This window comes from Puma concolor, chromosome C1 (assembly GCF_028749965.1).
Source record: "Puma concolor isolate L17-30 chromosome C1, mPumCon1.1.hap2, whole genome shotgun sequence".
In the NCBI taxonomy this organism is placed as follows: Eukaryota; Metazoa; Chordata; class Mammalia; order Carnivora; family Felidae; genus Puma; species Puma concolor.
Window position 1 is genome coordinate 180,066,822 of NC_141674.1, and position 21,385 is coordinate 180,088,206.

At 36.5% G+C, this 21,385-nt stretch overlaps 1 protein-coding gene across 2 annotated transcripts in view; it reads right to left on the reverse strand.

Annotated features, from left to right (window-relative positions):
- The window catches only part of TMEFF2 (transmembrane protein with EGF like and two follistatin like domains 2), a 232,658-nt gene that overhangs the window by 34,222 nt on the left and 177,051 nt on the right, over positions 1-21,385 (reverse strand). The window contains exons 6-8 of one of the 2 annotated variants that reach the window (XM_086719175.1): positions 14,303-14,451; positions 13,511-13,570; positions 8,772-8,831 (exon numbers count right to left, since the gene is read on the reverse strand). In XM_086719175.1, the coding sequence (XP_086575301.1) occupies positions 8,772-8,831; positions 13,511-13,570; positions 14,303-14,451 (269 nt within the window). The remainder of the gene's footprint in view (positions 1-8,771; positions 8,832-13,510; positions 13,571-14,302; positions 14,452-21,385) is intronic. The other variant, XM_086719176.1, reaches the window with a different exon arrangement.

Here is a 21,385-nt window from a genome sequence, read left to right on the forward strand (position 1 = left end):
TAGAAAAAATGGAAACTTAGAACCTAAAACTCTTCAGTTTGAATTTTTTAAAAATTAGATCAAATTATGCTATCCACATTAAATAATTATTTCAACCTGAAAAATAATCACAACTTTGATGACAATATGGAAAACATGTTAGAATAGGTTTTCCTATCCTAAATTTGTGCCAACAATAATTCCCAGTAACTGCATAGTGAGTCACATCTCACAAAGGGCTGTCATTTCTAAAACATGTGAAAAATGTAGAAAACATATCATTTTCATTTTAAAGATTCTCAGAGAAGACAGGAGACTTCCCCAGATTATGTAACATTTGTAAATTGAGCAGCTGGGTTTAGAATGTAGGTCTTTTGATAACCTGTCCAGTGTGTTTTCCACAAAATCAAAACATCTCAGTAGGGAATTAACAAGCTATATAGAGAATAACTTTCAATAAATGGATTTCAATAAATGGCTACTTGTATGTTATTTCATTTATCTATGCCAGAAAGATTTACTTCATTTTTTTCTTTCAATGATTCACTTTTGGCATGAAGCTAGTGTAGATGGAAAAAAAAAAAAATTGTCCCACCTTTCAGAGATAGTCTGTTTCCAAAAAGAATATCATAAATTTTTCAAAACATTAACACAGATCTCTCAGACAATTTATTTACCAACACCTCTTTCTTAGGTACTTTTTTGTTCCAGTATAAAGGTCAACGGTACACGTACTATACGAATTGGTAGTAGTATAATCTGAGACAGAAAATAGCATTGCTGTGAAAGTTATTCATTTGTTTCAATACTAAAGTAATTACTGTAGCAAAGACTTGCTCATTTATCATTTCCCGTTGTCTCTGCTATTTTTTAAGTTGTCTTTTTAAACAAATATCCTCATTGTCCTTGTTACAAAACCAATAACTTTATTTTACGACAGCAAACCGAGGCAGCAAGGTTTATTCCCTGTTCCAAGGAGGGTCTACGCCTGGGAGCTTCTGAACAGTATTGTCCGTTAGCGTCCTTCCCTGAGGAGTGTGGCACAGTCTAGTTGACCGCTAAGTTGCATTTAAGAGACATCTTCAGCTTCCCCTTCTGTTTCACTTATGAAGGTTTTTCATGAATCCCTGAGATCTAATGTTATAGATATCAAGCATTTTGTTCCATGAACAACACAATTTTAGTCTGAAGCATTGCTGTTGGACGCTTCAAATGAATTTAGCCAGTTGATTTTAAATAGATTCTTACGAAGCAAGGTTTACAAAGATTTATACTGTAAAAGTGCCTGATAATATAAAGAAATGGTTGCTTTTGACTTCTCAAAGAATATCATTAAAGATCTTTCAAACAGGTCTGCAATTTGGTCAAAATTTGTAAGGAGCAGCTAATGTGAACTAAAAGATGACAACTTTGAACAGAAGCAAGGCAGGGACCCAGGTTATTAAAATACTACTTCAGGATAGTAAGATAAGGAGTCCAATTATGACTGGGACTTTCTTCAATTACTTACAATAGCTAAGAATATAACTTCTTTTTTAGACAGATGAATTTTTATTATTCTGATAAGCCTTTTCAGAAACAGATCTTCTCTCTTATTTGTGAAACCTTAAAACACATTTCCGTTAATGGGACAACCATCATTTTAGAAAAAGAACACGTGTGTGTGAAGCAGTGAGATAAAAAGTTTGGACCAAGCCAATGATCCTCGTTTCTGGGATTGTATCTCCTTTTGTGGCACAGGAGAATTGAAAATGCTCAGGAAACCCAGCTCTGGATTTCATAGGTCACTTAATTTGTAGAACCAATGTCATACATGCTTTACCATAATTTCTAACACCATAAAGCAGGATTTACAAACCTTGGCATTATCGGCATTTTGGTTAGGTAATTCTTTGTTGTGGAGCCCTGTCCTGTACATCACAGGATGTTTAACAGCATCCCTGACCTCCAACCATTAGATGCAAGTAGTATCCACTCTCTTCCAGACAATCAAAAATGTCCCTAGACATTGTCATATGTCACCCTATTTGAAAACCTCGGTCATAAGGTCATGGTCAACAACTTTCCCTCAAATTCATGATTTCTGCACTAAAGCTATGTACTTGGTTACATCATAAATCTTGTAAAAAAATATAATCTAATATTATTACCAAATTTTACTCATGGGAAAACTTAGGTTCTGAGAAGTTAAATACCTATTTAAGTTTCAAGTTAGCTTAGACTAGAGAAAAAAAGAAGCAAAAGTTTTTGCAGTCCTATTCCCCTCTTTCTTCTACAAAATGCTATTTGTAAGTCATGGGCTCTGAAATTCAAATGGAATTAAGAAATAAATATGACTGCACGTATCATTGGAGAATAGTTTTGCAGAAAATTCAAAACAATAGATAACATACTTTCTAACTGATTTTGGAATAAACTAAGTTATCTTATTACAGTGGTATTATTTTCCTGATGATGATGATAATGATAATGATGACAATGAAGATGGCAACAGTTTTCTTAGGGTAACATTATAATTAGCTCTATTTCCTAAGCATATACCGATTCATGGTCAAAGTAAACAGCTAAGAAACATGCTAAGTTGCAGAATGCAGCCAGCTTGAAAGCTAGAATACAGGCCTGATAATCTACTGAGAAGACTGAGAGTTAATGGTTGCTTATCGTTGCTGATGGGATATTATGCTTCCTATTGATTGTTCGAATTGTAGAAGACAATGTGAATACTCTTAAAACTACCACAGAGATAAGCTTCCCTGGCCTACCTGTTAAGTTCTTCCTCACGCTCCCGCAGCTACATTTCATTAAAAACCAGAATCTGAGAACAGAGGTATATGTGCCAACTGTGAGGAGGGGTGAGTAGCCAGGGATGTGGGGACAGGAGGGGGATTCGCTCAGAGATTATTTCAAGCAACTGGAAACCCCCAACTTCCTTGGGGTTCTTTAAATAACAGAAAAATAAAGAGGAAAAAAGCCAGTGGTGCAAGATTTGTAAAATAATTGTGACTGTACGTGAACAGTCAATCTGCAGAAGTGGATTTGGATGTGTACTGCCTGACAAAGCACTAATTGCTTGTTGGTTTACACTCTGTAGACTAATAACATGCCCTTTCTGGAATACTTAATTTCTGGAGGACAAATAGCGCTTGTTTTTAAGCTTCATTTTCTGAGTGATTTTAAAAAATTTATTAACGTTTTTTTTGTTAGACCTTTATTTCCAGTATTAAATGAAATTTTTTTTTTTAATTTTTTTTTTCAACGTTTTTTTATTTATTTTTGGGACAGAGAGAGACAGAGCATGAACGGGGGAGGGGCAGAGAGAGAGGGAGACACAGAATCGGAAACAGGCTCCAGGCTCTGAGCCATCAGCCCAGAGCCCGACGCGGGGCTCGAACCCACGGACCGCGAGATCGTGACCTGGATGAAGTCGGACGCTTAACCGACTGCGCCACCCAGGCGCCCCTAAATGAAATTTTTTAATGAAATACTCTCGAGAGGGAGTTTTCTGGATAGCACACACAGCTTTGAATCTCAGAAAATGTAAGAGAAAGTGGAAAAATAGTGGGTTTTTTTAATGGCCTGGTATATATTTTTTAGGCATTATTATGTAACACTATCAAACATTGGTAATGCGTTCACAACTCTTTGGAGAACTCTCCATCTCATTCTGTGTGGGATAATTAATAAATTCATTGTTTTATGAAACTAAACATTAACATTATCACCATAAAGGGTATTTGTTAGCATACATGCTAAGAATAAAAATCTTAGTAAATACCAAAAAAATTAAACTTGCTTTCTAAGATTTATTCATTCTTCTTTGTTATTGGTCGGATGTCTTTGGATTACGTGTTAAAGAATGGCCATGGAAATTAATGTTGTGTAAAAACTCTTACAGGTTTCACGGTGAAGGAGGACCTACCAATCCAATATGGCTAATGCTGACATTCTGTACTAATATTGTCATTTCTAGGGTTATTGAGTGAGATCCCAGAGGGATTCAAAAGTAGGGATAACAAGATTGCTCTGTACTTTACCAGAGCACCAGAATGCCTTAAAGTCATGAAATGCTTCAGGGAGAACAGGCCTCAATGTCACCCTGACTAAATGTATTATATCTAGGAAAAGAGGTAGATTGGACAAGAATTAGTCAGAAATGGCAACTCAGACAAAGGAGAATAACACAGGTCAACAGTGTTAGGTAAGCTCTGACCATGGGAGAGGATGTCCTGGCCAAAGGCACTTCCCTATCTCGATCTGAGGGTAGTGGTAGGTATCTAATTAAGAGTGTAGACATTTGTATCTTAGCTTGTTACCTTAAATATCTGAAGAATATATCCTTTATTCAAGCTCACTAAGTGACCTCATCCGGCTGGGCTTCTCAGAGAATTCAAGTCTAAGAAGAGAACGCATTGGTCAGGGGACCCGAGTCCTCCCGGTAATGCTTTCTCATTGCAAATCAACACACAGACATTGAATCTGATTAATTTGAGTTCCCTGCTGAACAACAGCTTATTCCTGGTGTGTTGAAAATTTAGATTTCTAAGTCTACAGGTCCAAGAGCTTTTATACCGAATTTAGTCAATATCCGATTCCTGCCCTGTCCTGCCCCAGTTGCCCACCTCCACTGAATCACCATGTCCACAATGTGCTGCTGGTTTTGGTTCTCCATCTTTGACTAAGCCTATCTTTTTGTCCCCAGTTTCCATCCACTTCCCAAAGCTCACCAGAATCTGTGCTCCATAATCAGCAAATTCCTCACCGCACATCTTCAGAAGTTTCACTGAAATTCTCATCTCCCTTCTTGCATCCTGAAGTACTAGGTTTCTCCTAGAATACCACACGCCTTTAGTCTTCTCACAAGGTGGCCATTTTCTCTACCCTCTTTTCCCGTGTTTCAGGACTCAGAGGTGGGTGTGGGTGCTAACCTCCCTGGTCCTCATTAGTATTTTCATGTTATTGGACCACCCCACTTCCCTCCAGCCTTATCACTGATTTTCATACATTGTTATGCCTGGAGTTTGGCTCACAAGTTAGATTTCTCTTAATTACATTTGAGTTCAAACCAAAAGTCTGAGCAATTTCCAAATGAACAGCTTAAAGGGAACAAGCTATGACCCATGAAACAAGGAACAGTGTTTAGAAACACAATATTTCCGAGGGATTTTAGCTTCAAAGATATTTAAAAACATTTTTAGTTGATTATATGTGTACACAATCTCAAATCATCAAGATGTGAGAACTGAATTTTCAATGTGCTTGATAATGTGGGTTCATATATGTGAAGCATATCAGACTCATTAACAAAAGCAGCAATCAAAGTGGTCTGGATATTTTGGGGGTTTTTTTTGAAACTGCTTGAATTCTATTTATTAGTTTTATGGAAAACAGCGTGTCTTGAAATTATGCAGAGCATTTGGACATATCCTCGTCTTCTTTCGGTTTCTCACATTCTACCCATATTTATGCCACTTTTCCTAGGAATGGAAATAACAGGCTTGAGGTAAAAGGGTAAATTAAGGTGGAGAACTGTGTCACTTTCACTCGTGGTATCTAGATGTTCATGTTCAACCAGCCTTTCCTCTTTGCCTCCTGTGTTAAACAAAGCAACAAAAGCTAATCAGCAAGGAAATGCAACTCTTTTCCTTTGATGCTTAGCTTTTGTTGCACGCATTTGTTCTGACCTCGATGCTCTGACTCTTTAAGGTGTGTGTGTATCTGTGTGTCTGCTGGTTGATGATGTACAAACACTAACTTTTCTCAGTAGAAAGAATGTTTTGCATAACGGGCATAACTTCTTATATATGACATTCCTGTTATTTCTGCTTGATACTTTCCCATCACTATGGTCACCCATTACACAGGCTTCTTTTAAAGAATGAATGTGCAGTTCTTTCATACAAACACCCTGGGATACAAACGACTAACTTTAAAGGTCAGGAAGAAAAGAAATGTAAGCGATATCACGATCTTGCAATTCTGTCAAGCCTTACGTCCTTTTACTGAATTTTTATTTGAATCTCATGTTTTAATAATCGGGTGATCATATTATTTTAAAGCGATCAAACTATATTGTACATAGAATTATGCCTGGAGGCAAACTGAAAAGTTAGCCATGTGAAAATTTAGACATACCAATGTGCTGGAGACTTACAAATGGTAGGTGCTCAATAAATACTTCTTTACAGATGAATTAAAAAGTCTGCCAAAATCTCTTGCGACAAATTATTGTACGACTTGAGTAGGAAAAAAAAGAAACCCCTTGTAATTGTATGAGTCCAGAAATGAAAGTATTTGTACAAAAACTCTGAATATATATCATATGGCTGGACCACAGCCCATACAATATGTTATACTGTCCATTAATAAATTTTCAATTGTCAGACAAAAAGGAAAATAATAACAAATAGCTGGTTTGCTAGTTTCTTGCTAATATGTTACATAATGTCTTTTTAATTTCAAACTTTAATTTTCTTTTAGTTTATTTTTTGAGAGAGAGAGCAAGTAGGGGAGAGGTAAAGAGAGGGAGAGAGAGAATCCCAAGCAGGCCCCACACTGTTTGCACAAAGCCCACTGTGGGGCTTGAACTCACACACTGAGCCAACATCAAGAGTCCCAGTGGGATGCTTAACTGACTGAGCCACTCAGGTGCCCCTTATATTCAAACTTTAACCCTAAGGAAGGAGGCTTATTATCTCCATCCAACAGATGAGGAAACTGAGGCTCAGAAAGGTCAATTAATTGGCTCCAGGTTAAATAATCAAAAGCATGGCCAGTGTTTAAACTCGGCCCTGATTTTTAGTGGCCTTAACCACTAATCTGCCTGCCACACCTTTATGGAAGAGAAAGGTACATGAGTAACACCTCAAAGTGAACAATTTGTTTCAGAAAGGAGCATTTCAAATCAGAAGAAGAGCACATAAATGATGCAGGATGCATTTATGAACTGGGGCATAAACACAAAGTTTTCCAGAGTCTACCAGGGCCCAAGGCAACTCTTCAGTAGGAAACGTTCATCTGTATTGCAAATACCATTTCTGTGTTTATCTATAACCATGAACATAACATAATATTACAGATGACTGGCTACATGATTTTATGGAGAAAACAATGAAAGCACAGAAGTTCAAGAGAGCAGGAAAAATTGTGAGCTAGAGTTCATAGAAAGCTTTATGAATTTTGCAGCAGTCTAATGTAAATCCCAGAGGGGAAAATACTTGAATTGAGATACTTTCCCTCAGAAATCTTGAGAAAATCTTGACATCTTAATTCATTTCCTGAGCTTAAATATTCTAGGCTAGTCTGGTGGCACTGTAATAGCCTGGGCAAACGTTTTTATTTATTTCACTGTTGATACCAATATTTGTGCTACAAGCTGCTGCCTGCATTTGCTGCTATTTATTTATTTCCTACAGATCAAATTATTGGCCTAGACATAACATGCTTTCCGGTGAAGTGCTCTTTGTGTTCATGAGCAAACGGAAAAAGCTTCCATTTTAAATGCAGATTTTTTTCCACATGACTGAATTAATTCATGTTATAAATATGATATGTAACCACTTGATATTCATGTTGATATACATATAGTGGAAGAAGAATCGAGGCAAATAGTAGATTAATCAAGCAAGTGCTGTATTCACATGGGTGGCTGGTCAATGTGTCAAAATACTGTGTCCAGTTCTGGGTCAACCACTTAGGTTTTCTGAGCCACAGTTTTATTCCCCCTAGTATTTGTAACCGTGTTTTATTGAATTGACATGAGAGCGAATAAGGTAATGGGAATGGATCTCTGTAAACCTAGAAAGTATCACACACACTTTTTCTATTAATGTAGGATTACTGGGTAGCAAAAACTGTTCTCTTTGGTTTCTCTTGTCTATGTGAGGAAATAGAAAACAGAAGAGTAAAATTTAAAAATCAAAGAAGACAGAGCTTGTAGGATGTTTATGAGATAGAGACAGATTCAAAGAGAGGAGGAACTCTTTGGAGCATTTCACAGCAATGTAGGTATCATGGCAAAACATTTTTGAGTCTGGAACTCTCAAGGAGTTAACCTCTAAGGTGCAGAGGGGGATCCCAAAGTCTCTAAGAATGTTAAGTAGTGACACGTCTCCTCTGGTCCCATACTATTCACGCTTTGCTGGATTCTGGAATTAGTGATGATGGTTTGAACCTTAGCTCTATCGCATACCCTTTTTAGTTAATCTCCCTGAACCTCCATTTCTCACCTGTCAAATGCATATAATATCTCCCTCACATTTCTGTCATCGAGACTGAAGGAGACAATATACGTGAAAAGCCTTTGTAAATTGCCAAGGCTTCTACAGAGAACAAGTTATTATGACAATTCACTTAGACTAGATACCCTTTCAAGATGTCAGTTTCCTCTCAGGGTGAACAAATGAGTCAATGGAATAATAGTAGGATGTATGGAATTTGGTTTAAATGTATACTTCTGGCTTCTTCCTTTCATCTTTTAGACCTGAGCTTAGTATCTAAATTAGACCCAAACTTCATATCTAAAGCATTGCTTAAAGATAAAGGAGAGGTTTCTAAAGAGAAACTTGCCTAAAAAGAATTAATCTTCTCTAAATGTTACAAGAAACGGTGAAAGGCCACAGTGTAATGCACAATAAGAAGACGAATAGACTCCATGCATACCTGTACCTAAACTCAGAGCTGGGAAGACCCTGGCTTCCTCCCAAGACTGGAGATGACTCAGGGTTAACTTTTTTCATTAACTGCTAATACAAGCAGGGGAAATTTCTTTTCCCCATATACACATTATAATTTACCATATTCTTTATCTTTACTTGGGCCTTCTGACTCTTCTGTTAATCCAGTTCCCGTCAAATCTGTAGACACACAAGGAAGATAAGCCGAACACATTCTCTCAACAGCCATTTCCCTTAGTATTCTGGGATTTATTTATTTTTTCCAATTTGGAAATATACATAAACATAACTGATTTTTTAATCTGCCCCAGAGAGACTATCATTGAGTTACACGTATTCTAATTCTGTGGTCTAGAATGTATAGGAAATTATTACAAAAAAAAAAAATCTCCCCAGCCATATGAAAAGCCTACAGGCAAATTTCATAAAAATCATTGTTAAAGATATCATCCATTCTATGTTTTCCAGTGATGCCTCGTAAGATCTATGCCAAATATTCTTTTAGAACTTAGCATTAGAGAAATTAGTTGTTTGGTTCCTGACCTGATTATTTATTTATTTTTTATCAGACACTGAAAGCCTAGGCTGCATTTTAGCAGAGACTTAGAATGATGTGTTCACCCTTGTAAAGCCCCATGGAGTGCAGAGAGCAGGGCCTCTAAATATTTGCTGAATGAACGAATTCATCACATTTCCTCTTTATACACTGGTTGCAAGGAAGCTTAGGGCTAAATGCAGTAACTGTAATAGTCCATGTTGCTGATATATTTATTTTCCTCTACAGTTATGCTTTGTGTTTTCACTTTCTCTTTTAACGATCTCATTGAATATGCTTTAATTGTAAGCCACCACAGATTATTTTGGAAACTGGTACAAAATGTCATGAAACAAAATTCATTTTATTTTCTAGATGGTAAAAGACAAAACAGTTTAAATTCATGGTTTGTTTTGCTTTTTGCGCATCTTTATGTATATGTGTATATTTTACAAACATAAAACCAAGTAAATTTTCCCTGGAAGATCATGTAGCTAGTTCTTCTGAGGCATGATCAGACTTTCCAGATAGAAAAGCAATATAATCAGAAAATATATATGCCAGATGAAGAAAAATACAATAGTTGGGCTTCCTTTTTTTCATCAAGACATGAGGGAAAATTTTTTAAAAAGAAAATGTTGCAGATTTCAAGAGGTGTAAAACATTTGCTATTTATAAAATATGCTATTTATAAAAACTTCCAGAAGGAAAGTTTAATATTAACATTTTCAAACAATGGAAACCCTCAAAAGCTCCAGCTCTGTGGAGCTTTTTGTTCTCGGAGACTTTCTGCAAGTAAATAGAAAGACCTAAATCGAAGCCCGAGTCTTAGACTGGTGAAGAAGAATAACACTAAGTGGCCCATTTAGTTTATCAGACAGGGGTCTTGTCACTCTGCCTTGAAACACAGAGCGAAAGCTCTTGATTCAGGACTCACTAACATCTTGAGTCTCATTAAAAGAGAGAGGGCAGAAGAGAGACCCAAGTCAAGCACAACCAGAAAGCAGTGGTGGCTGGGATGATCTGGCAAATTCTTTGTTTTCCTCATCTCTATTTCAGAGGTCTCTATTTCTGAGACCTCTATACGCCTGTGAGGTCTCAGAATTCACAGCTCTGCACAAGTCCAGTCACACTGTAGTCTACCTCTGCTTAGTGTTGTTGGAGGCATGGCTCTCTTAGTTTGCATTTATTTGTTTGCAAATCGGCTCTTGCTGGTCCTTACTGCAGTCTCTTTCTTTTAAATGATATTAAATATGAGACACAAGATATTTATTTTTAGGTTTAGGCTCTCTTTAAATTATATTTTCATTTTTTTAATCAGAACTGTGTGTTCTTGTATTTAAGGTAGGCTCAAAGGGGAAACTACGGTGTGTTGCTAAAGGTTTTTCACATATAGTATTGAGGACATGTAAGAAGAAAATGAGAGTGTGTTAAGACTGGTATTTCCCTTCAGTGGGAGCATCCATGGCTGTTTGTCTAACAGGGGAAGTGACTGTGACATTGAATGAGCTTGTGAACACACAGCAAACTTCTAGGAATGTGAGTCACACAGTGCCCATCTTCCCTCCTTGGGGAGTTTTGAAAATATGAAACAGAAATTAAGAGGACAATGACATACTGAGTCTCTGTTTGGTTCCTTTTATTTTCCCAATGTTTTATCCCCAAATTCATAAAAATGCAAATACTGTTGGGAACCTGGAAATATTGAGGGACATGGCTATTATTTAAATAATGTCTAACAAGGGGTATACATCGTATTTTAATAAGATTGCCAATGAAAATAAAAGCATCTAAATTAAATTCCATGGGAGTTTTAAAGTATGCAATCAATGGTTAATTAGAAACTGCAAGCTTCAATTGACATTATCTTTGTTCCTGTCTTAAATGTAGATTTCAACAAACATGTATTTTTAAACATTACTTTTATCTTAAAAATTTTTCGTCGGAAATTATTAAATAAATCTCATGTCAAACTAGAAGACCTTGGACAACATGGAGGGTCTGAATAGTTTCCATTTGCATGGATTTAAAAACACATTCTCTTTCCTTCTCATGTTCAATAAAGTGATAAGATAGGAAATAATGCCAACTGAAATTATTGTTTGAAGCCAAATTCAAATATGATTTTTTTTGGAACAATATTTCAACTCCCAAACTCTTTGAAAATGGGCAAATTGTAAGTATGTAATATGAATGACAATGAGAGAGTGGTAAACTCCATTATGATATTTAATGTACAATTTCGGAAACTCACATATATATGCATATTGATGCTAATCAACTTGAAAAGTTCTTTGTTTCAGGGAGAGGCTTGATTTTCCTATGAGTTCAATGATGGATGGTTCAACAGAGAACATTTTCATATAATATTAAATTTTTGAAGATTTTTTTTCCCAAGCGAATTAGTTTGCAAAACAGGTATAAAGGTATTTTAAGCACAGTTAGTTACTCTTTATGTGAAAGTGAAATCTTTATGAAATCTTCAAATACTTTAGGCTACAGTAAAATTAAATATGCCAGGTAGCAGCTTATAATACCTTCAAGATATAGCTATTGTTTAGAATAAAATATAGAATTTAAATTTGATTTCATTTAATATTTAAAATGTATATTATTAGCTTCAGACCTCGATTTTTCATTATCTTCTATTACTTTTAATATTTTCCTGTGGATCAGCATATTTCAAAGTGCATTCTTGGGAACATTAGTGCTGTAAAAGCGCCCCCAAAACATGTGTTATTTATCAAATAAGTTTGATAAAAGCTATATATTATAAGGGATTATTCATAATCATTTTAGGTGTGATAATAATGAAGTTTTATTTAAAAAGTGTTGATATTTTAGGGTTGCAGGCTAAAGTATTTATGAATCAAATGATGTAATTTCTGGGATTTCTTTCCACATATTTTGAAAATGCTGAAACGGGATGGAGTTTGGGATGGGACCAGGTTACTACATTTGAGTGATGAATACATATCGGTTCATTATACTATCCAGCCTACATTTGTGTGCATTGTGTATGTATTGGAACAAAAATTAAATAAATTAACTAATTAATAAAAGATTAATATCCCTTAAAAATTTTACAGTGCACATAAAGAGCTCTGAGGTGCTCTGGGTAAGAAAGTCATTTGTTTGCCTAGGCTCTTCCCAAACTTATTGACCACAGACAACTTTTTTTTAAGGAATACCTGCTAATATCTTAGCTGGACATTTGGGAACACCTATACAATAGTAGAACTAATGTTTTTCCATGTATTATTGTTCATGCCGACTCTGGGCTTCTAGCACATAAAAGGTTTTACATGTTGAAAATCATTAAAATAAAAATGAAAAATTAAAAAAAAAATCATTTTGTTACTTCCAAATCCGGAGAGGTATGAGGTATCCATAATACAATATCTGATTACCTTTCTTCAGTTTCATTGAGATTAATTTTGTATATGAATATAACTTCATAAATACTGTTAAAGAAAATGCAATAACTGAAAAAAATGAATGATAATACAGATAGAAGCACTTTCGATTGACTAAATTTAGTCACTACTGTTTGATAGTTAAATGAAAAACTCTTTAAAAAATTAAAAAAAAACCTCTACATATCGTTATCATCATCAATAATTTATTTTTATATTTCAATCCAAAATTTTATAAAATTTTATGATCTGCTATTTGCGTGCCCGTCAACTATCTCTCACTCTAGAAACATTACATTAGATAGAAATAGTTCTCAAAATAGAATTCTATAATTGCTAATAAAATGTATGTTTTTATATAAATGCTTGATAATTCTGCAGACGTCAGAAGCTACATTGTAGTTTTAAAGAACTTTATTATTTTGAAAATAGTTTACACCTACCTTTTTAACTTTGCATGAAAGAGAGATCGGCTGTATTATTATCTATAGCTGTCCTTTCTAGTGTTTTTAGAGACTAGCAAAGCTTTTTCTTGTTGACTTTAATGAAAATTCAAGCAAGAACGTTTGCATTCATCACGATATGCTGCCAAAAACTGCATTAATTTCCATTGACGCCCATTAATTTGATAAATGTTTTGTCATTTGTACCGTTTGCACTGTCAAAACAAGTTAGTTATATCTTGCTGACATTTTGACAATTGCTTTAACTCTGGCAAAAAAAAAAAAGTATTTTATTTGCTTCAACAAAAATTCACTATTGCCTATTGAAGGTTTGAACTAAGCGAGAGAAGATCAGCACATGTCAGAGTCTTGGAAGATTCAACTAAGGTTCAACGGTAAAAATGATTCTTTCAGAACTCTCTTAAAGAAGCGCTCATATTCTGTAGTAGAAAACATTATAAGTACCTGCATAATCTGTTCTTGCATAATGCCCATCTTCAGATTTAGTAGTTGTAGTTGTGTTATCTGCGTTAAAAAAAATTAACAATTAAAAGATTGATCAAATGCATCCTAAACATCTAATGTCAAATTTACATTACTCCTCCGATAGTACCTTCCTGACAATTAAGGAACTTTTACCACTATAGTTCTAAGCAACCTGTACACAAAGACAGATTTATGTCAGTTTGCTTGAGAGTGAATAGTGGAATGATATCAGCTTTCTGAAGTTTGGGGCAGAGTAGGTTCACAATTACAACTGAGATAAGGTGGATGAAAGAATAACAAGTCAAAAAGCCAGGAAACGTTTGTTTCTGAATAAGAAACAAAATAAAACTTTCTAGTACATTGTGCTTTAAAAAAATGTACTTGAAACACTTCTATTGAAATCAACACATAAAAATGGTGCCATTTGTTTTTAATTTCAAGGCTTGCTAATAAATCCTCAGCCTCTTTGCTACAAATGACTTTGGCTCTTTTTTCCCTCTGCAACGAGAATGTCTGCTGAATACAGGCTTCTGTGTTTACGGCATTATGAAGACACAGTCCCATTATATAGAAGAAAGATACGGACTGTTGCTGACAGACCCTGAGACTCCTATAATCACCAAAATGCTACAGTAGACTCTGCTATCCATTATAAATCAGAACTGTTTTTCGGAAATGAAATAGCTTGCCTAATAAGGAGTTATCTTCACTCTTCACTTCTACACGAAGGCTAAAAACATGCTTTGAAATGAATTTTGGTACGAACATTACCTTGACATCGACCCAACGACATGACTTCAATTTTCTCCTGTTTCTGACATGATGCTTCTTTGATTTGACATGCATTATCATAAGATTTCCCATCAGAAGCACAGAGGGGATTGAAGTTGGTTTGAGAGCAGTCGATGTTGCACACACACCTGTAGGAGAAGAGAAATAAAAATGGGTGAAGGGGCTTAATTGTATGCTGATGGATAGTAACTAGGCTTAGGATGGTGATCGCTTTGAAGTGCATACAAATATCGAATTATAATGTTGCACACCGGAACCTTATATGATGTTATACACCAATTTACCTCAATCAAAAACCTGTAACATCAATAATGTTAAGTGCTGGGTCGGCAACATACAAGTTGGCAAAAGTGAATTGTATCCTTCCAGGGAAGTTCCTTCACTTTTCTATCTGAGATGAAAAGAAGCACAGGACTAATTGAAAATAATTCAAAAGATTGAGAAATGGATAAAAAATAATAATAATAAGGGAATATAATCATCAGTAAATCTTGGCCGCTGGAACTTTTAAAACAGGTACATAAACTTCCATGCTGATGCCTGTAGGATTTGAATAGGTTGAGGTAGCCATGAAAGTCTGCTTTACAATTTCCTCAAATGAGATCTTACCGTGTGACTTCTATTCTCAGGATATTTGAATGGTGAGAGCGTGAAGAAAATGATTCAAAGGACATGTACACGAAAGTAAGCAAGGAGATTATTTGGAATGCAGTCAGGAGTTATATTTTTTCAGCATACATAAGGATGCACATGATGAGAACTAAAACAGGACTCTTTGATGGTCCTTAACGTTTCGGAAGGGAGCAGAAAACCCTTTGAGAATCAAATGAAAGGTACTGCTCTCTCCTCAGAAATATTCATACTCACATAAAACAACGTTTTGCATGAAATTTCAGAGTTTCCGTGGGCTCCTTGATGCCTACTCCATGGACTCCTTTCCCAGATATATACATTTTCTAATTCTTGTTTTAAGTAATAAGTAGAAGTTGATTAGCACTCATGATTTTAATATTTTTCTACAATATGCATTAAAAATGGTGAATTGGTGAGAATTAGGTTGCCTGAATTAGCAGAATTATACATTTTGTTATTTTTTTTAAAGTTTATTTATTTACTTTTGAGAGACAGAGAGAAAGCACGTGTGTGTGAGCTAGGGAAGGACAGAGAGGGAGGGAGAGAGACAGTCCCAAGCAAGCTCCATGCTATCAATGCAGTGTCCCAATAGCAGCTTGATCCCAAGAATCATGAGATCATGACCTGAGCCGAAATCAAGAGTTGGACGCTCAACCAGCTGAGCCACCCAGGCACCCCAGTATTGGACATTTTATTTATTTATTTATTTATTTATTTATTTATTTATTTAAGCAAACTTCATATGACTTTTCCTATGTTCTTATATTATAATCCTCTGTATTTTACAATCTACTTTGTTACTCAGACTACGTTTTACATGTGTGTAAATATGTCACTGCTTTAGAATATAAACTCGTATTTTAAATTTCTATTAATATTTACATCATTTTTCTAAATAGGTTATATGCTTCTTGAAGTGGTGAAGCACACATTTTACTTCTGTATATCTTACTTAGAGCTGGGCATATAATGATAACAATAATAATCAGCTTACTACATGCTGGGTTCTTAACATGCATTGCTTTATTTAATCTTTGCAACAGCTATTTTATAGATCAATGATGGAGCAATTATAAGGTCAGAGAGCTAGTAAATTGTGGAACAAGGACCACCCACGGATGTGTTGAAGTAAAATATAGCCCCTTTCCTCTCACCATTGGCTGTATGTTAGACTTTCCCAGAAAACTTGTAAATATACGAATTATCAGCAGGTTTCTGGGCCCCAGTAACTCTGGGGGTGGAGACTACGATTCTGCCTTCTCAGGCAGTCCGCCTGGCACTGAATCCACTTCCTGGGAATCACTGCTTGATCCATGTGTTGATTAAGTGAGAGAGGGTTTGTCTACACACCAGGGCTGCTCAGAGTGTAGTCCTTAGACCATCTGTATCAGAACTACCTAGATCTCTGTTAAAAGTGCCGGCAGAAATTGTGCTAATGCACTTAACTTTTTTTTTCTTTTTCTTTTTTCTTTTCTTTCTTTCTTTCTTTCTTTCTTTCTTTCTTTCTTTCTTCCTTTCTTTTTTTTTGTAAGAGAATTGCTTTAGGAACACTTGGTTATTTTTACTTTCACCTGTTTAGGAACAAATAGCTAGGACAGATGGTAACCATCTCCAAATGCTTAAGTCACTGAGGAGTGGAGTCCCTACCTCGGCCGTGATGTTGCTGCTGAGATCACAACATGGGGACCTGGGCTGATTCTTGGCATCTGAAAAACTGAGATTGGGAGCTGCCTACATGTTCAAAGAACTTTTGGTCCTTTTCACAGTGGATTTGGGAAAATGATTTTGTAGATCACCCTTGGTCTCCTTAACCGTTTGTGGTAAATAAAGAGGGGAGGATACTGACGTTTATTTTTTAAAAGTTGGTTCCATTTACCTTCAAACCAGTTTACTGTTGTTGTGTTAGATTCTGGGGATTATCTCCTTGAAAGACACCAAAATAATTATCTGTTACTGGCAGCATAACAGAGAGAAATCATGTTTTGTCATCTATCTAAAGAGCAAATTATATAACAAGGGCTTTGCAGGTATCTTCAAGTTATTTTTTGTGTCTGAGTTTATTAAACTTAGTTAGAAAATAATGCAGGATTCCAGGACGATAGTCTGAAACTCTATTGGTAGTAGTTAAATTACCCTTGTGTTCCCTACCCCACCCTATACACTCATCATTCAATAACTGCAAGTTAATAGATAAATAAATGAAATGAATAAATACAGTGACATGACTCTATATTCTTATAGAATTAATGCAAATTGTCATTACTATATTGCCATAAACACAGACATAGGATAGCAAAATAATTTCTTGACAGATATTAAATGTTCTGAGATCAAATAATGACAAAAATAATACTATCTTACTTAATGATAGTCCCTGTCCCATGGGGCACCTGGGTGGCTCAGTCTGTTAAGGGTCCAACTTCCGCTCAGGTCATGATCTTGTGGTCAGTGAGTTCGAGCCCTGCATCGGGCTCTGTGCTGACCGCTCAGAGCCTGAAGCCTGCTTCAGATTCTGTGTCTCCCTCTCTCTCTGCCCCTCCCCTGCTCATGCTCTGTCTCTATCTCGAAAAATAAATAAACATTAAAAAAAATGATAGGGCCTGTCCCAGTGCTATATGCTTTATTTTTATTTTATTTATTTATTTTTATTTGTGAGAGAGAGCAAGCATGAGCGGGGAGAGAAGCAGAGGGAGAGAGAGAGAGAGAGAGAGAGAGAGAGAGAGAGAGAGATTCTTAAGCAGGTTATCCATGCTCAGCATGAGCCCATGACCCTGGGATCATGCCCTGAGCCAAAATCAAGAGTTAGATGCTCAAACGACTGAGCCCCCCAGGTGCCCCAGTGCTATGTGCTTTATATGCAGCTACCTCTTTCATCTGTCTGTCTCTATGAGGTAGCTACTATTATCTCCATCTTAAGGATGAGACAATTGAAGCTTGGAGACGTCTCATGGCTTGTACAGGGAAGAACCTAGTTTCCAGTATCGACAGTTTGATATCAGAACCTGCACTGTTCTACGTATTGTTCAGTACAATGAAAAACAAAGCAGATCCAAATTCCTACTATTTACTCATTAACAGAATACCTTGGATGTACAGGATGTGAAAAAAATAAGATTAGGTCTCCTCTTAGAATATTTATCATGATTTTATGAATTTAAATCACAGTGACTTTTAGTATCTGACTTCCCAAACAAGTGATCCAGACTTTTTAGTATCGTAAGGATGTATCAGTAAACATTCATTTGAAGATACTCTGAACTATTATCTGGTTATTACAACAAGTAACAAGTTGATATGCACTGAATCAGTCTGGCTACAGAAGGCATCAATTGTTTAGACTATTGTACCCTTGGCAAAATTCTATCTAAAGGTGTTTCTACTTTTTATAAAAATACACACGTAGACAGACACACACACATCTACACAAACATACACTCTAAATGACACTACCGAAATTGTACATTTTAGAACCACATCTTCTCCAAGGCACTGCTTCAAAACTTTTAAGAGCTTGGAGTTTTTGGAAGTTCAGATTCACAGGGTAGAAAGATTTTGTGTGTTGATATGAATAAATGAATTTGTGTATGTGTACGGACAGTGGACTCTGGTGGCATTTACTGCATTGTTGATGTCCCAATTTATTAGTTTATACCTTCACTTTCTACAACTTTCTTAAGGGCAATGTGTATTTTTTACCTTCAGATTTCTGGAACCTGGTGGAGGGCATCATAGCAAGGTCATCGGTAATGATTGTTGAATGACTTACTGAGAGAATGGCAGGATGGACTTGGATGAAGTTAAAGAGAACAGTCATGGGGCACCTGGGTGGCTCAGTCGGTTAAGCGTCCGACTTCAGCTCAGGTCGTGATCTCGCGGTCTGTGGGTTCGAGCCCCGCGTCGGGCTCTGTGGTGACAGCCCAGGGCCTGGAGCCTGTTTCAGAGTCTGTGTCTCCCTCTCTCTGACCCTCCCCCGTTCATGTTCTGTCTCTCTCTGTCTCAAAAATAAAGGTTAAAAAAAAAAAATAAAAAAAAAAAAAGAGAACAGTCATTGTGGAGACATTAACATGCAGGAGAAAGAACCAGTGATAGGTTCATATAAACTCTCACCCAACTCTGGGCTATCTGGCTTTTGAAACAGGTTACCTACCTCCTTTCTTTACTTTGTGCCCCACAGACAAAAGAGACAGAGCACTAGCCCTTAGGGGCCTCAAAGGCATCAAAGTGCAGTTGAGAAAAGGACGCGTTTCACCAGGCAGGTTACTACTTATATTTTACGGCATTTGGGTGCAAGTTTTTCAGAACCAGGATAATTTAACCATGGTGGTGACTTGTCAGTTTATTGCTGTTTCAAACCATTGAAAAATATAAGGCTCCAATAAACGGGTGACAGAGTTATCATACAGTGTAATGGTGAGATCGCAGGCCACTCTGTGCAGTGGCAGCTTATGTAAATTAATCCAGGGTTTTTCTTTCTACGGAAATGTAAGGCAGATATTTTTAAAAACAGAAACTCTCCTTTCTTCACTGCTTTTGGCAAATAATTGCATTATTATTCATTCTGAGAGGAGTAACTAGTTAATTACAGCGTGTCACAAGTACTTTATGTGAGCCAAGGATTTATAAGGCTGAGGACTGTATGGATGCCTTTAAGTTTTGTGTTTTTTTTTTTTTTGGTATTTTCTTTCCTTTTTTTCTTTTTTCCAACCTATCTCAGTCTTTTGACATTTTGACACTGCGATTACATAGATCTCTTTTCTTCTAGGTTGCAAAGAAAAAGCATCAGCCCTACTTGAAAATAATAATTTTAAGGGTCTCTATGTGGAAATACCACCCTCTGAAATCCTTCAAAGAAAATTAACATTGACTGAAAACCCTAGCTCTCTGAATGGTAAGAAAGAAGAGAAACATCCAATAATTTAAAAAGGCCACTGGAAGGAGTGAAGAACCGAAACTATAGGAAGTAAAAAGTGGCGTCTATGGTGACTCACATGCATTTATAATTATCTTATGAATATTTGGGGGGGGGCTCAAGCCCCCAACATTAATTTAGTTCCTTGTCTCTCTCGAAATGGCTCTTCCAGGGTGTTCGGCAATGAGTTAAATAAACCCTTCCCTTATGTTTCGAAATGCCTCACTGTTGGCCAGAGCGTGAGGCTGCAAAACCTGCCAGGTAGCAAATCCCTTATTCATGTGTCTGCTTGGGGACTGCCCTCTAATATCACTAGATTTGGGTTCATCTATTAAACATGCCCGTCACTTGTTCCTCCCCCGGGTCCTTGACTCGTCCATTCCAAATTTTGTCCATACAACATCCCTAATCAGTTTTAAAGTACCCAATTGTACTGCAGTGAGGATGGCTTTCTGGGTTGTGCTGAACCTTGACTGGTTTGTTTCCCTTGTGCCTGTCTGGCTCTGGGGCTATTATGCAGACCCTTCCTGGCCTGGCCAGAAAATGAGGTCAGAGCCACTGTCCATGCTCTCCGTCAGAACTGTAATGGATGAGTTGCATTATATTAATGATAGTGAAAACAGTGTGTACTTTTCATTCAAGACTCTTGTGATACTTTAAGCCCATTTACTCATTAACTTTCATGTCACTCCTCGATTATAATGATTTTATCTGTAAAGAAACTAAAATTCAGGAAGGACTGGGTTGTGAGGGAAAAAATGAAATAAGAGATATGAAAATGCACTGAAAACAAAAACCCTCTACACAGAGCGTGGAAAAGCACTGACTGCAAGGTAGTGTTGTAAGTCTACTATATTGTTACTCAGGCGATACACGTGAGCTTGGGCCGATAATTTTTGTTTCGTTGCTGTTGTCTGTTTCGTTTGTTTTTATTTTTAAATTTGAGAAGGGCAGTCTTTCTAGTTTGGAAATCTAGGAGGAAGGAATAAGGCCCTTCTCCAGACAAATCACCAAGGACTACAGTCAGGTTTTCCAAGGGGGACCAGGGTTATCTTGTTTATGGAAAAGCTTAGTTACCATTGATATATACCTCTTTATAAGGAGGTAAACTACAGGAGTTGGTCTATTAGATGGAAGGTCTTGGGAATACTGAGAAAAAGCTTAGGGCAACAAATAGTCAACGGGTATCTGAATGAAGAAAACCAGAGCTGAGAGACCTTTCCTTGGGGTGGTGTCAGAACTTTCAAAAACAGAATCACATATTGAACAGATGGCACAATTTCTGGATAAAAGACTGATGGCCATGTATTTAAATAATATCAAATACAATAAAGGTAGATGGGGAACGTGACTAGAACCTGGAGTTTCGTATCAGATAGACTTGTGTTTCACTGAGGCTTGATCATGTGCTAGCTGTATGGCACTGAACTAGTTACTTCACCTCCTCGAGCTTGTGACAATGGAGAGACTGATTCAGGATCGTGGGGATTAAATAGAATATGCATGTGCATTGCTTAATA